Below are 17,978 nucleotides of genomic sequence, written 5' to 3'. Positions count from 1 at the left end.
GAATCCAGAGCACACACCAACGCCCTATTCTGTCTGTGCATAGGCAAGCGAGGTAGTCGCGGTCGGTTTTCGACGGGTGAGTACCTAAATTCCTGAATCGCATCCTCCAGAGCACTCCTCACACGTTCGTTGCACTGAGTACTTACCGTTACAACCCTATTGTCCTCATCCCGTTCAACGAGATTGGACCGCGGCGTGACTCCGCCTGAAGGTGGCGGTGGCACCGCGGCCTGTGACGAGGTGGTGACCATAGGGCTGCTCAGCATCTCTAAGCGCAGTCGATCAAGTGCGGCGTCGTCCAGTCTGTGATTGTGCTGGATAACCCGCACCTGATCCGACAGTCGTTGGGCCGATACGTTGACGGCTGGCTCAAGCACCTGGAACAGAGACAGCATCCTATCACGGTACGCAGTGAGGTTAGTTCCTCCCTCTGTGGACCCGTAGTATGCGCGCATGACGTTCTCATTCATTTTCTGAGTCCATCTCATGCGCTGCACACAACCACCGGTAGCGGGGACCCTGCTAGGGACCTGATGGTCCCCCGATCCCAAGCCCGTCGGTGGCCGGCGTCTCCCCTGCCGACGTACAGGTGGTGGCGACGTCGGCGGAGAGAAGTACTCGTCGCTCGAGCTCGACGCAGCTGCAGCCGCCGGTATCACTGGTGGTCCGGGGTCCGGCGGCGGCGAGGCGGAGCTGAGCGACGATCCCGGAGGTGGTAGTCGTGCGCGTAGGCGGGCCGCTCTCGTCAACATTATTAGTTTTCTCTCATATCCACTCAAGCGTCCAAGCCGCGCGGTGATTCTCGGCCCACCTGTCCGCGCATGAAATGTCAATTGCTTTTTTACGACCAAGCGAGACTCTTTCAACAAAAACGATTACTACTGAAAAACTACAATAGCTAGATTCGAATAAAAAATACTCACGGAAAGCTAAAAGAACGTAAAATTTTATTTGATTAAAAGTAAATTACCTTAATTAATATTATAGGATGATAATAAAGTATAAAGTTGAGGATATCAAAGAAAATATCGTATATTTTTTTTATTCAGAGTTTTATAAGAAAAATATAGTGGTTACTGGTAACAATGTTTTTTTATTATATTAGTACAGGATATACTCTTTAAAATGATACCAATATCTTAATATAAATATTTAGTTTTCTGTCATGAAAAAATAAACAAAGTTAAGTGTTTCTCAAGCGGTCACTGGGCTTCGGGCGACGTAAAAATGTGGCAAGATGGCCGCCCGGCTAATAGCGAGTTCACACGACGAGGTTGTTTTAATGAAATTTGTTTATCAAATTTTGTAATTAAACTTTTACTTTTATATAATTTTATTACATATCCTTTTTTATTGCTCAATATATATATATTTTTTATGTTAAATAGAAAAAAAGAAAGCGGTTATTGGTATTACAGTAAAATAAATACACTGTAAAACTGAAAAAAAAAAACAGTAAACAAACATTATAATGCGCAAGGGCCTAAGCTCAGTAAAGCCACATTTTTTACAAACCACAAAACATTCCCAAATTGATCATAAAACGCTCCGTGTGGATAAACCATTATTTACGTTGTAAGTAGATCTGTCCAAGGGGGGTCTGCGCACCAACACTAAAATCATGAATAACGTCTTAACATTTTGATCATTATAGACCCGATCTCAATGTATTTCGTTTGTAAATGGCCATTAACGTGCTAATATTGAACGATTCTCGTATATTTTGCATTTATTTAACAAAAATAACCAATTAGAATATACTGTAAACAATAGAAAAGTATCAAACGATGATCGTGTAGTGATCGTATAACTTTTCCAACTAAACTATACTATGTAAACGTTTTGAAATTGTCGTAATAATACATATTTCGTAAAGGAAATTTCTTCAAGTTTATTTTGATATAAAATAACAATCTAAATAAGGTATAAAACAAGAAACTTACCACACTTTTGTCAAGAGCTCCACACACAAAAAAGTCACTTGTCAAAAACGACGAACTGTCACTTCAATATATTTTTTTATAAATTTAATGTTGCCATTGGACAGAAAAAATCACAACTCACGGATGACAAATTTAATAACGCGCCATCTAGTATCAATCAACTATATTAATACCACCTGGCTATAGCGCTGTACACGTTTAAACTGAACGATGTCGTTCGGATACTATAGTCACCACGGACGCTTAAGGCAAGATTTTTTTTTGTGACTGTTATCACCTCGGACGCTTGAGTGGATATAGCCGATGCACATTGCTGATTTTTTAAAGAGTTTCTTGTCGTCTTTCTCGTTTCTCATTTTAGTCGTGTTACTATTTTCCTTTTTTTTGGGTATTTCAATACATTATGTATAAAATATATATGTAAATTATTAATTTTTATTGAAAAGATTTGGAGAGCAAAAAAATGTGACATATTCATATTATTATTAAAAACACCAAAAATGTATTATCTTTATATTAAATTGTATAGAAGTTAAAACAATAGTAGATATAAAAGTAAATACGGATATTCAGCTCTGTTAGATAAAGTCGTATTTAGCACTTATTACTTACTGATGGCAGATCGCGCTAATTAGATTTGCTATTTTTTACAAAAGCTCGTGAGTTGCACGTGGGTATACAATTTCAAGTTCACTTGATAATTGCAATTTAACTCCCACACGATCTCGTAAAAAGTCGTGGTGGCCTAGTGAGCAAAGAAACAGCCTCACGAGTAGGAGGGCGCGGTTTCGATTCCAGGTCATACAAGTACCAATGCAACTTTTCTAAGTTTTTATGTACTTTCTAAGTATATCGTTGACACCAATGACTGTGTTTCGGATGGCACGTTAAACTGTAGGTCCCGGCTGTCATTGAACATCCTTGGCAGTCGTTACGGGTAGTCGTAAGTCTGACACCAGTCTAACCAAGGGTATTGGTTGCCCGGGTAACAGGTTGAGGGGGTCAGATAGGGCAGTCGGTCTTTGTAAAGCACTGATACTCAGCTACATCCGGTTAGACTGGAAGCCGACCCCAGCATAGTTGGGATTGCCTCTATGTTGTCACATGTATACGATAATTCTTGATACAGATTTGACCTACCACAGGACGCATTATAAGTCCGAGCCCAAGCTTGCATACACAAAGTAGACAGACGGACCCTGCTGCATATGTATCGACCCAACACTGACAAACATACTTGCCAATTCAAGAACAACATCGAATATTAAACAACACCGATTTGTCACTGTAAACAACCGTTTACAATTTCAAAACGAGTTTTAAAATAACGCACGATAAAACTGAATGATGGAAAGATTGCAAAAATCATCATGAATAATTGAAATGTAAGGATTTTCAATTGTTTTTTCCTCAATTCAGCCTTCGGAGATGTACCTACGTACGAAAAAATACTTAAAAAATACGAGCTGCAAACTTTTAGTCGGCTGACAGTTTATTTGAGATCATATGTAAAGGGGCATAGAAATGAATGATAGTACGCACATAACAATGATCAAGTAATTAGCCTGTATCAAGTCCACTAAAACCTCTATCAAAGTTTTCACGATTTTTTTTAATTTTTTCAACGATCTTGGGCCAACTGCAGAGTACCGGTTCTCTAATACTATTTTTTATATAAAAAAAGGAAAATTAATATAAAAATCAGAGTTCGAGCACGTTTTACGAGCTCGAACGAGGCAATAAATAAAGATTAATAGGAAATTAAACGCATATTGTTTATGAACGCGTAATAAAAACAGCGAAGACTATAAGTCAATTAATTTTACACGGGAACTTGTCGTTTCCAATCAAAATGTTTATTTCTTCCGAGGCATAAGACTAGACGCAACACGTTGGGCACGTGCCTCGTTTCTTCTTATTTTGTCGAAAGGAACAACAAACAAAATAAATTAAGTGTTGAGACCGTCTTCATAATAATCTTTACCTTGATAAAAAATATGAAGATGACAAACCACGGAAAATATAAAGATGAATGGTTTTCCCACTGCAAAATTCTAAATCGGCCATGTACACATAATGTCTTTGTGTTTACAATTTTGCGAAAGTTATACCATTTAATTGTTACTTGGTTATTCTAAAGTTTTATTTCATGTTTATTATATGTCTAATATTAAGTTTTCTTTGCAAGGAATATTAATGTCTGAATTGAATAGTATTTACCTAATTGTTACTTAGTTATTGTAAAGTTTTATGTTGTTTCATGTTGTTTGTAATTTTTTTTTTTGTTGTATTATATTTTTTTTTTTTTTTTTCTCAATTTTCTTTATTTTTAAGTTTCCTTTATAAACTTCTCTGATTTATGTAACTGACTTTTGAAGTCGTGTAAATCAAACAAATAAATAAATAAATAAAATCTAGTTTGGGCTCATAAATTAGTATGGAGTTGAATGGTAAGCAACGACAAAATTAATCCATCCAGAATGAAATCTACTAAAAGGTTTATTATTTGGTGGTTTATTACCTTCGAATTAAACGGTCAACTACCTACAGTTTAGTCACAGTATGTTTACTCAAACAAGCTCCTTTATTGGTAGTCAAAAATGTAACATAGGAGTCATAAAATAAAATTTTCAACAAAGTGTTTCTGAAGGCGTTCTCTCCAAGAGACCTCAGCATTTAGACCCTCAGGTACAGTTTAGAAGAACTGACGTTTATTCCTATATTGTAGATTGTCAAAGAAACTAAATTGTGGTTTGAAAAGCCCTCGCAGCTTCCCTGAGCACCCCTGAGCACCTATTTCCACTGCAATAGGACGTCGGAAATAAACCTCAGTTATTATATTTTTGAAATGCACTTTTATAGGGAAATGAGGTTTTTGATGTGAAATTTTCTATGTTCTAACAGTATAATATTGCTTTGTTGCTTTTGAGTTTTGAGGTAGCAATTTAACTGTATATTGCAGTTTTCCAAGATCCGTCTTAGAGACAGTTACTGAAGCAAAATATGAATTTTCCTAGAAGGGAGATTTGAGTCTACCTGACAGTAATATTTTCATAAACGAAATTCTTTATAAAAAGGATGTATGAGGAAATTACTTTTACTGCAATTTTCCAGCTGTCAACTAAAAAACAGCTAGTGATAGATATCTTTATTTCATTATAGCTAATGCTCGTTACGCCTAACGTGCATCGATTAAACAGACATAAAATCCACGAATAGGTCTGAACGTACGCCGCGTGAAACGGAACGACTTCCTAAACCTAGTAACTGAATGATTGGAGAGAGATTGCAGGATTTAATTTATCGTTTGCATTCATTCAGCATTTGTGTCATCCCTACTAATTTTATAAATGCGAAAGTAACTCTGTCTGTCTGTTACGCTTTCACGTCTAAACCACTGAACTGATTTTAATAAATTTGGTACAGATATAGAGTTGACCTTGAGAAAGAACATAGGATAGTTTTTATCCCGGACTTTTGAAGAATTCTCTTGGAAACGCGATATAACCGAACACTACGCGGGCGAAGCCGCGGGCGGAAGCTAGTCTTGAACTAAAAACCTCGTAAGGACAAATTTTGTTCAATTTTTTACAACATTTCTAGAAACAAAACGGTGCACATAATATTTCTTCCTCTTAAAAAGTTTTTTTACACGAAAGGGTTTTTCAATCTCAGACTTCTTAGACCGAGGGAGTATCGGAAATATCGTTTCGTATATAACGACTGACAGACAGACGGAAATGGAAAAGTACAGTTCGCGCCTCATTCAAGCGTAGTACTGACTTTTTTAATGCATTTTGTGACTGTTGTGAAGTCAATTACAGCCACTATAGGACAAGCAAAGCTACTATTGGACAGGGTCTGAACGAGCAAAGGCGACTAATACAGTCAACTTCAGGTCAGTGGTAACAGGTTTATAGGAAAATCGTACTTATTACTATTGAGTTGTTGCATGCAATACTTACGAGCAGTATAATACGAATATTTTGTGCAGTTACTAACAGCAACTGCACCGAAAATGGCCTGTCTAGTGAAATGGCTAACTGCAGAAATGCAACAGCAAACGTGCGGATGAACTATCATTCTTCTGTATGAGAAGAAGCCTGTGCCGTGCAATCCCTACTAATATTATAAATGCGAAAGTAGCTCTGTCTGTCTGTATGTCTGTCTGTCTGTTACGCTTTCACGTCTAAACCACTGAACTGATTTTAATAAAATTTGGTACAGAGATAGAGTAGACCTTGAGAAAGAACATAGAATAGTTTTTATCCCAAAACTTTGAAGAATTCTCTTGGAAACGCGATATAACCGAACTCTACGCGGGCGAAGCCGCGGGCGGAAGCTAGTGGGTCAATACAAATGCTACTGGTCATTAAGAATTACCACCAGAATGTAAATAAAGTAAAAACTGCCAACACGACGATAACTTTAATATTGCTTTAACACTAGCGGGTTTTCCTTTCCGATTTTCCACGTCCCTCCATTCGTAGGAGGCGTTAAAAACAAGTGACAACTACAGAACAAAATAAATGACACCTGAAACCGCGCGAATATTTTTTCCGCTCAAAATGTGAAACCGTGCGTACGACAAAATCAGCTAGTGTGAGAGCGCCGTAATGTTTTGTGTACTTAGCGATCGTCACGTGTGACAGCGCCCTAATCAGAGCATGACTGCTTTTGTGAAGCGCTGCCAGGTGCATGACAGAGGTGTTGTGTTTTAACTGGGCTTTAACCTAGTTTCAAATTAGGTATTCTTTTTGTTACCTAATTTTGTTTGGGGCATTAATACGTAATTTTTGTGTAAAATTTATAACAAAGAGGTAAGGGTTTTATAAAAAATATACCTATGACAGAAAGTCGTGTTAGTTCATCATCATCATCATCCTCCTGCCCTTATGCCAATGTTATTTGGGGTCGGCATGTTTTCTTCTTCCATACTCTATCTGCCGTCATCTCACAAGTAACATTCTTTCTTACCATATCTACTTTCACACAATCCATCCATCGTTTCTTTGTTCTTCATCTTCCACTATATCCGTCCACATTTATACTCATCACCTTCCTCACAACATGACTCTCATTCCTCCGCATCACATGCCCATACCATGACAGCCGGTTTCCACGCAATTTTTCTATTCTTTTTTTTTCGTGTTAGTTATACTACTCATTACAACTCAAGAATGGCTGCACAGTTTAAGCTGAACACTAGAGTGCAGAAGTAGCTTAGACTCGGGAGAAGGACATAGGATAGTTTTTATCACCATCCGGCTTCGGAAAACAGTTACGCGGGTGATACCGCGAACAGAAACTAATAATCTATCTATATATATAAAAATGAATTGCTGTTCGTTAGTCCCGCTAAAACTCGAGAACGGCTGGGCCGATTGAGCTGATTTTAGTTTTAAAATGCTTGTCGTAGTCCAGGGTAGGTCTAAACGGTGAGCAAATAAGGAAAAAAAAAATTGCGAGTAACATTCCCGGGACGAGAGTGATTAGACAAAAACCAACTTACGGAATGCCGCAGAACCACAAAAGTAAAGTACTAGGACAGCATAATTCACCTTAGTAAAGTATACCAATAACGAAATTTCGATGCAACTGCTCACCATGTACCAGGGTAGCATAACTTATATGAGTATACCAATACCAAGTGTAGGTAGACGCTACTGCTCACCATGTACCAGAGCGGCAAAAAATACACCGGGCGCGGGTAATACCGCGGGGAACGTCTAGTCATTAATAAAGGAAAGTGGGTTTGTAACGGTTAAACTGTGTCATATAATACAAGATTAAATATAAAACAACTATATAGGTAACACTCTACGTACAAATTTTATCTGGGTACGGGGAGAATTTCCCCGGAACGCGGGTAAACATTGTTATTTACATATAAACGGTAATTCTGCTCTGCGTGACGTCACAGGCCTGACATATTGCTGCCGTTGCTTCTGCCCATTATAATTTATTAGGGTTAATTACATTTTCGAGGTTCGTACCTTACGACGGAGGTACGGGACCATTACACGTATTGGTATGTTCTTGAATGTTGTAACGTACTTTCCGGGCCTCTTGCGGCCGAAGACTGCCGGGGCTGCGGGATTGTTCGAAAGAGTTACCGCGGTCCTGGTACATAAAGAGCCTAAGAAGGAACATGATGGGTTTTAGTCAGTAAGAGTCTGACACTTCCTCACGCTGCACCCACAGCGGGAAGGGCCACTTGATGATACCACTTCAAAAAAATAGTATCAATGGAGTGATTCAGTTGACCATAAAATTGAAATAGTTAAAGCCTTTATTATTATTAACTTTTCATTAAAAGCTAGGCTTTCAAGCAAATAAATTCACATTATTTAATCCATAAATTACTGAAAAGCGGCTTTATATTTTTATTAAAAACCGCACAAAAAGTAATCCTAAATAATTTGTTTTAGAAAAATGGCTACAAGCGGCACCTGCCCGAAGGCTTTTTCTTAATTAAAAAAATACTTATAAGTAAAATTTTCACATTTTATAATTAACTAGCTTTCACCAGGGGTTTTACTTGTATCTCGGGGATGTACTTCGCGCGTCGTTAGATAAAAATAAGTTGGGCTATCTAACAATGTTCTTTTTTAAAATGGAACTCCATCCTCCGAGCCTTTTATTTTTTATTTTTATTTATTCCTTTATTTCAGGCAACTAGGGCCCATAAAAATACAAATACACATATATCGTACATTACAATACTTATAAACTAATACATAAAAATTCTCCATATCAATATATATATACAATACTATATCTATAAAAACTTAAACATACTATAAATACATAACAAATATTCTTAAAACTAATGCACACGATGTGTCGGCGTCGTGTTACGCTGACTGGTGTCACGTAGCCGGCCACGAAACCGGCGGTACAGAACACCCTTCGGCCAAAAATCTTCCTTGAGGACCTTCTCGAGACCTTGTGTCGGAACACGCACCACGAACGAGTTAAAATTTGTGTTGTGACGCGGTTCCAACCTCACGACCCTCAAGGTCCAGCTGGTCTTCACGCGCAGATATTCCACGACCTCCTCAACCTTCGTGGAATGGTGCAGCCTGGACACGTACAGCTGCGTCGTCGGAATAGCTGGACGCAGCAGCATATTGGGCCCCGCCAGCGCAGTACCGCACTGGTTCCGACAAGGAGGTTTCTTTTTCTTCCTCTTCTCGACCTTGACGAAACCATCCTTGTCGCACGTGTCGACCTTGGGACCCTGCCTTCTCAAAACCTGGTTTGGTTTCGATCGGCTCTTCTTACCCCCTTTTGTGGTATCCGCTATTTTAACCTGCGAGTTTTGTGACTCAACAGGCTTCTTAGCGGCTACAATTGCTGCGTAGGCTCGTTTGGGGGTTGACGAACCTACACGAGTCATCGTCTCTACCGATGTCGAGGCAGGGACGGCGGCGGCACACGTTGCAACGCATGCATTCTCGGCAGTAGGTGACGCATTCGAGCCCGCCGACTCGAAACTGCAGATGGAGGCATTTTGCGCCCCGCGACGCGTGTTCACATTTCTGTCGCCGTCGGTAGGTGACCTACTTGCAGAAATTGCATTGCGCAATGCTACTAATTCTGCCCGTAGATCACTGATGGTATTGTTGGACACCTCCAGCTGATGCTGCATCTCGGCCTGGCTTTGCTTCAGGAGTGTAATGTCCTTCAGCAGCCTGGTGACATCTACGTGGTCGAACGTGACGGGAGGAAGCTTGTGCAGGTCCTTCGCCACGAAATCGGGCACGTCGTCCGGGTCGGTCTCCTTCAACAGCGTGACGATGTCTTGGAGACTCTTCTCTGTGCCATCCCTTCGACGAGACGGCATCTGGCTAACTTTGCCAAGCGTCGTGAAAAGCAGCAATTTAGCACTGCTAATTTCATCTTCCTTGAACGAGGTCTTGCAGATCTGCAAGATGCTAACCTCGTCCATGTAGTCGATGGCATGTTTAATAAATGCCAACACTTCGTTGGCTATGAGCGTTTGTGCACTCATAGCGAAAAGCGGGCAGCGGCTATAGCCGCGCAATTCGCGAATTTAAAATTCATACAGTGCAGCGCAAACGCGTCCGTACTCGACCGCGTATGGCACTGGACTATGTTGGGGTCGGCTTCCAGTATAACCGGATTCAGCTCAGTACCAGTGCTTTACAAAGAGCGACTGCCTATCTGACCTCCTCCACCAAGTAACCCGGGCAACCCAATACCCCATGGTTAGACTGGTGTCAGACTTTCTGGCTTCTGACTACCCGTAACGACTGTCATGGATGTTCAATGACAGCCGGGACCTATAGTTTAACGTGCCATCTGAAACACAGTCAGTTTTTTAATCGAACTGTTCACCGTTATAATGCAAGATATACCTACCAACTTTTTTTTTATTGACGAATGCTGTTTTATTCTATTATTTTAGTTATATTCTCGAGATGATGACAAAAACTATCCTATGTCTATCTCCCGAGTCTAAGCTACCCTCTTTTTTCAGCTTAAGCGGCGTAACACGACTATCTTTTATAAATAGATTAAGTAGAGAGCCATGTAAAATCCAGTATCATATTATTATTTTTTATTCGACACTAATCCCAAACTGACTTGTATATTCAAAGTTAATTCTTAAACTAAAACAAAACACCAACGATCTCTTAGTAAAGAAAATAATGTTGTCTAACAGAATTCTAAATTCAAAAATAAATGTTAGACAGAATTGTAATTAGGCTGTTATGGCCAAACAACTTCAGGCTGTTTTCGTTTACCGAAAGCGTCTATAAGTTCGTTTTAAGCCCCTATAACTTGCGAAATAACTGAAATGTTTATGTTATGGCAACACTGTGATTTCACTAATAGTATCATCAAAATGTACTGTGTTTTTTACTCTGATTTGGTAATTTCATTACTTGCTTTTCATTCAGTTCCACCCTAACTTTGTCTGTATGTCTATCTAGATGTCGGACCTTCATACCATAAGCACTGGACCGTTTGAAATGGACGCATATAGTCTTTAGCCTGAAAAAGTACATAGGCTCCTTTTCAGGATAAAGTTACAGGAAGTTTCTGCGGTACGTGAGTGAAAACGCTTGTATCGCGCATTCGCAATAATATTTGGAGCAGTAAAGTTATTTGACTAGAACTGTTATACTCAATGCGAAGAATTATGGTTAAAAAGTATGCATAAAAGTAGGTGCAATACTTACAACGCTATGCCCGCTGCGGCTCCGGAGACTCAGCCGCATCTTCCAGTCGCGCTTGGAGGACGCGCCGCCCTCCGAGCTGAACGACCTCTTCATCGGCAGAGACATCGCGGCACCACTAACTACCCGCCACAAAACATAATGCGTCTCTGTCGCATAATCTTTGCACTAACACTATACACGTATCGCGTCCGCTATTGGTTACATCATTCGCAAACGTCACAGAACGTCAAAGAATACATCGCAGACGCGACACACGCTACGTAGTCACTAAACTATCCTTACATGTAACTAACATTATAACACTAATATCGATAAATAGACACTGAGAGACAAAAAACTAGTTCAAACACTACGGGGCACTACACAGCAATCTGAAACAAAGAAGGTTTCTAATTAATAAAATGGTCACGTGTTTGTGAGAGTCCCTTTGTGGCAAAGGCCAGTATGACATCGTCGGGTCAGGTAAAGTGCTCAAGAAATGTGTTAATCTTTTAAGCTCTCATCTCATCCCTTCGGGGTGGGTTACACAAGGAAAGCTTCTGAAACCAGTTTTTGTGGCAATGAGAAACGGTATAAATCTATTCATACGTGAAATATTATTTGTTTGTTGTGTACAGAATATGGTTTTGTTAAAATCATTGCTGTAAGTATGTTTTGGTTAGAGGAAAACAAGTGTTCTCAACAAACAAATTACGCCAACAATCTATACATATAATAAATCTGTAGAAAAATAATTTTTGTACATTGAAGAAATTGACAAAAAAAATAGCCAGCATGTTAAAGGATAACTAACAGAACCCATTTCCATCATTTTTGTCATTTTTGTCTGTTTGTCTGTTTGTCTGTTTGTCTGTTTGTCTGTTTATCTGTTTGTTTGTTCGGGATTCACGTAAAATCTACGAATTCAATGCAGACAATGCTTATATACAAAAATTCTACGTAACTTGGGGTATTACTTAGTTTTTGTTTCATCGAAATCGATTGACTCTATCAAAAGATATGATTAATTTTGTGAATTCAAGATGTAAAATATTACGACACGCAATCTGTTTGTCAAAACTGTACATTTGAATGTTGTACTTATATTAGTTGATCGGCCTATTATTAACCTTTACACAGAAAATCACACCTTCATAAGTAACTTCGGAAGAAAAAAAATATGAAAATTTTGTTTAGCCAAGGTTAAAGTAGCTCCATCTGTGGTAATCTGTGTTAAATAAAATACATCAAATTTGTCAAAGGAGCGAGGTGGTAAATGACAATAAATTACCATACATTCTTTATAGAGGATTATTATTTCAACAGATGGAGTTGTGTATTTTCCGTAATTCGCAATTTTTTGTGTAATTTTTCGATAGACATTTCAATAGTGTTTGTCAGTTTGCCGTGCCACATCAAAATTCAACTATAATTATTACCTTGATGAAAAGAAAATTAATAGTTCTCAGCCAAATTTAAAACGGTGCCATCTAAATTATTTTTTGGACATTATGTCAAAAATGATGACTTTAGTGGAACAATTAATTATCATTTAAAGTTACAGATGGAGTTCATATCAGGATTTTTTCATAAACATAGTTTAGCTTATCTTCCACTAATGTGAAAACAAATTACTTTGAGTGAGTAGTATTAAGTAGACCTTAATTATTTTTTCTGATGCAAAATATGTAAACTTAATCCTAGAAGAAAGGAGGATCTGCGTGAGCGTGTGCTAAGCGTGAGGTAGGTAGGTAATGTAGGATTCTGTAGCTTTAGGCGATTATCACACTGCCCCGCATGATGCAGCGTAGTGCGTGGATGCGTTTTTTTTCCGTTGTATGGAAATATCTCCGTTTGTATGGAAAACACGCATAGTCCAACACACTGAAAATGCATCCACGCGCGTTCATGCGGATCACGCACATACATGCGGAGAAACACGCACCCCCGCGCGTAGGTACGGGGCGAGACGCAAGGTATGGCACACTGAATCCCGCAATGCCGCGCGTGATTTTGAATGGGCGTGACGTGAATATTTGAAAATGGAACTCGCTGTGCGTGAATTTACAAAACGCACCTACGCGCGTGAGTGCGTGAAAAACCCGCACGATGATGCAGATCTGCACTCCCGCAGGCGCGTAGGTGCGTCGACACGCAAGATGCAGCGTGATGCGGGGCAGTGTGAAGATCACCTTAAGAACAAGCCCAGATACAAAGTGAGACGCATAAAATGCTTTATGCGTCTGAAAACGCACAAATTGCGCGTCGCATACCAGAGACATGCTTACTTTCAACTTCTGATCGCAAATACACTGGTCACGATTACGAACAGTCTCAGTAAGACCCGAGCCAAGTCTAAAAAAATTGTATAACATAAATCGCCTATCGAATTTAACTTTTCGCCCGCTTACGAACCTTAGGAACTTTTAAAACGAATTCATCAATGAAAGTACAAAGACAATGTAATTTCGACAAAACGTTTCATATCGAAATAAAGTTAGTTAAGCTGTCTGCGAACTGAGAACAAGTCCGCGATTGCCTACCACTTTGAAAAGTACAAAAATAATATGATTATATTTTCCGAAGTCAGACCGCCGCAATGTTCAAACAAAAGTTAATCAAATCACGAAAATACGTCTTATTTTCATTACATTATTGGGGTTATTTCCATTACTTGTTTGGGGGCAATGGGGGAATATATTAGGTACTTCATTGTTAGGGGGATTGCAAAATTTGGGCAAATTGACTGAATTTAATATTTTTGTTGTTGGATTTTATCAGTAACCTATCCATATACATATTATCTGGTTAAGCAAAAAGTGGATGGGTGGATTATGTGAAAGTCAACACGGCTAGAAATAATGTTATTTGTGTGACGGCAGACAGAAGAGTATGGCAGCAGAAAACTAAAAAAAAGAGGATGATGTTAAGGTGCTTAACTCCTAGTTTCAATTGTATTATTTCTGACTACCAACAAAAGCCATGTATATTAGCTTAAAAACACATTTTACCAACCCACTATGAAATGCTATTATTTGTATTGTAAAATAGATGTTTGTGGAGTGGTTAATTATTACTTTTACATAATGACTAATTAGAACGATCATTAAATATTAAAATCGCCGTTAAAATACAACAATGAATATAATTTATATTTTTAAATATAATATTATAAAACTGAAGTTCGTTTGTTTTCTCGCCCACGCTAACCACTCACAAATCTACAGGTCCGATTTTGAAAAATTCTTTCAGTGTGAGCTATCACATTTAAAGTTAAGTAGTCTTACTACAAAAACTTAAACATGTGTCAAACACTTGTCTAAAAAAAGTGTGGCTGCAAAATGGACCTTATTTCAACGTCATAATCTGACATTTTTTTAGACAAAAATTAAACTGACGTTTAAAAGTTTTTGTTGACGACGCGTCGTCCGTCGCGACGGAAGGAGTTTCTGGGTCTTTAGGGTACAAAACACAATTTACGCTTTTGTTCTGGACCTGACTGAAACAATTTGCGGAAGTCAGTCAAAAAATTCTAAGAAACAAAACAGCCATTAAATCTCAAACTAACGTGGTTGAAAACAAAAACTTTGGAACAACACACATTTTAGCAAGCATTTCAAAGTAACTGTTTACTCTCGACGCTAGACGATTGCTTCCCGAAATTAAATGAAAACCGACCGACGTTTGTTTTCCTTTCATCTTTACCGCCGTGTACGAGAGTAGTGGACTTTTGTTATTGTGTGACTAGTTGTTACCCGTGATGTCGCCTGCGTGGGTGTAGTTCGCAAGAAATCTTGTATTAAATTCTTGACCGTTATTTGAAGCTTACTAGTTTGAGATAGGCACCTACGTGTTTTCCGCTTTTATCTCCGTCCTTTTCTACCCCATATCTTGCATCTCTCTCGCACACCGACCAGTTTCACTCCCCACCAGGCAGGAGGCGACGAGTGTTCTCGGCGGCCACAGTTCGTCATTGGCGTCTTGTTTTCCGCCCGAGAAGGTTGGTCTAACCAACCGCTGTAGTATTTCGTTGAAAAATAAACTCAGTGCTCTCGCAGAACACAGGTGAGTTTATAATATTTTATACAATTTGTTAACGGTTTTTACCGTTCGATATTCGATTTTGCGAAATCAAGTGTTAATATTTTGTACATCTACCCCTTTTTTGTCACGAGTTTCTTCCGTGTACTTTTTTTTTTTTCAGTAATTTGTTTTCAGAATGAGTGACTTATAAAGCAAATACGGATGCGGTAAATAATAAAGCTACCACAGCCCGTGCACGTGACTATGGAAAAGAAAGCAAGCCCGAAGTTCCTAAGGCACCTGTGGCCCTAGTTCAATCCTGCAAGGCGTTCAACTTTTTGACAAAAAAGAATGGTGTGAGGTGCGGTCCAACCAGCATCTCCTTAGTTCGGACTGGTCACTACCGCACTTGAAGAGGGCTGGTGGTGTCAAGAAAGCTTTTCGGCCTTGAAAGACTTGGTACGCTCCCCTCGGACTGCCAGTAAGTCTGTTAGCCACCCCCCATGGGGGTCGGCTCATTATCACGGCGTGTGATGGTTTTCGGCCTTGAAAGACTTGGTACGCTCCCCTCGGACTGCCAGTAAGTCTGTTAGCCACCCCCCATGGGGGTCGGCTCATTATCACGGCGTGTGATGGTTTTCGGCCTTGAAAGACTTGGTACGCTCCCCTCGGACTGCCAGTAAGTCTGTTAGCCACCCCCCGTAGGGGTCGGCTCATTATCACGGCGTGTGATGGTTTTCGGCCTTGAAAGACTTGGTACGCTCCGCCTAGGACTGCCAGTAAGTATACTAGCCACCCCCCGCAGGGGTCGGTTCATTATCACGGACCCGCGCAGGGTACCAATCTTGCATTTTGCGAGTCGCAGCATCATTACAAAGCAGGGACCAGTAAGTATACTAGCCACCCCCCGCAGGGGTCGGTTCATTATCACGGACCCGCGCAGGGTACCAATCTTGCATGTTGCGAGTAGCAGCATCATTACAAAGCAGGGACCAGTAAGTATACTAGCCATCCCCCGTAGGGGTCGGCTCATTATCACGGACCCTCGCAGGGTACCAATCATGCATGTTGCGGGTCGTACCATCATTGCAATCTACCCTCGCAGGGTGGCTTTTTGGATCGACTTTCGAAGAGTCGCCATTATAACCTTCCCTCGAAGGGAAATGGTAATCACACTCACGCTGAATGGCGTGTGACGCAAAACTCTAAAAGCTCCCTTGGGATATCACGAGTAAATTGCAATAGGAACCATGTCCAACAGAGGAAACAGAAAGCGTCCAGGACCGCAGGCGGACTTTGATGCGTCCAACAAGGCACGTAAGTTATGACTTTCCAGGCGGGTTGCCTAACATTATATCAAGACCAATGGAAAGAAATGGGAGCTCCGCCTTTCTTGTTAAAAATAATAACTGGGTATCGCATACCATTGGCCAAAAGCCACCTTTGATAGATAATGCCAGATTTGACCAGAGAGTCCAAAGAGAGGGATGTCGTCATATCCCAAATGATAAAACAAAAAGTTCTATTGATAGCTGCAAATTCTGCCAGCTTTCTTTCCAATATGTTTCTTGTGCCCAAAAGGCGACGGAAAGAACCGTCCAATACTCAATCTCAAGGTTCTCAACAAGTTCATAATTACGGAACCCTTCAGTTTAATAAATGTTTTTCGGGTGCTAGAGTTTCTTCAGAAAGACGAATGGCTGTGCAAGTGGATCTCGCCCAGGCTTACTTCTACCTTCCGGTAGCCGAAGGTCACAGATATGTTCTTCGACTAGTATACAGAAGAAGACTGCTTCAGATTACGTGCCTACCATTTGGCTTAAGCACGGCACCCAAGACCTTCGCCACAGTGACCAATTTGGGTGGCTCAAACTTTGAAAACTCAAGGGTTACTTATAATTGTGTATCTCGATTTTCTGGTGGCTCACCAAGATATATTTGCCTACTTTGGGATCATTTGCACCATGTTTTGGATGGCAAGTGAATAAATCGCAAGCATTATCAACAAGATAATGACAAAACGCACTACGTGACAAACTTAGAAGACCTGCATAGCTTGATAGGACTTTTAAACTTCGCAAGTTTTCGTTGTTCCATACGGCAGACTGCATTACCGGGCTCTCCTCACTATCCTCAATGCAGTGTTGAACAGCAATCTATACCTACCCTATTCATGGAACCGTGAGCCAAACGGTGAACAAACCATAAAAAGGGTTCTTATAAGTCACGATTGAAGTAATGATGATATTTTAGAACGATGTCTGTGGAACTTATGCAATCTTTTCAAACTTAATTGAAATCAAATATGTATAATAAATGCCGTAAATTATTTTCTTAATTTTTAATGAAATATGTAGTAAATCGTTTACATGTAAAATGAACCTAGAAGTCTTGACTGTCATACATAGAACCCTACTTAATTGAAGACCACAGATACTAAGAACATTTTACATAAAAATGTGACGTTTTTGTCATCGGTCGGGTTATACCCACCATTTTGAAAAAGTGTCATTCTTTGGTTACATTGTGGGCTCGGTGAATGGAGTATAGCAATCTTGAACCTACCAGCAGATACTTTAGCAGATCTAAAGTGGTGGCTGGTCAGCTGCCACCAAACCTTGGATATTCATTCGCCACTTCCCTGTCACCTTATAACCACGGACGCCTCCGATGTAGGATGGGGGCACAACTGAACGGAACTCCCGTAATGGGTTCATGGAACGAGAGAGAAAAAGGCTTTCACTGCGATCTGAAAGAGATGCTTGCAGTATTAACTGGAAAATCACGGCAAGTTGCTAAAGAGATCAACAGCCATTTTTCA

The 17,978-nt window shown here is 39.9% G+C and overlaps 1 protein-coding gene across 1 annotated transcript in view; it reads right to left on the bottom strand.

The window, feature by feature from the left end:
* The window catches only part of LOC124645095 (adenylate cyclase type 6-like), a 329,505-nt gene that overhangs the window by 204,708 nt on the left and 106,819 nt on the right, over positions 1 to 17,978 (bottom strand). Inside the window, exon 3 of the mRNA XM_047184835.1 lies at positions 11,156 to 11,526. Within this exon, the coding sequence (XP_047040791.1) occupies positions 11,156 to 11,260 (105 nt within the window). The 5' untranslated portion in view covers positions 11,261 to 11,526. The remainder of the gene's footprint in view (positions 1 to 11,155; positions 11,527 to 17,978) is intronic.

The sequence above is a fragment of the Helicoverpa zea genome, chromosome 31, assembly GCF_022581195.2.
Source record: "Helicoverpa zea isolate HzStark_Cry1AcR chromosome 31, ilHelZeax1.1, whole genome shotgun sequence".
Taxonomy (NCBI): Eukaryota; Metazoa; Arthropoda; class Insecta; order Lepidoptera; family Noctuidae; genus Helicoverpa; species Helicoverpa zea.
The sequence above is the reverse complement of the archived record's forward strand: the minus strand, read 5'-3'. Positions and strand labels throughout refer to the sequence as shown.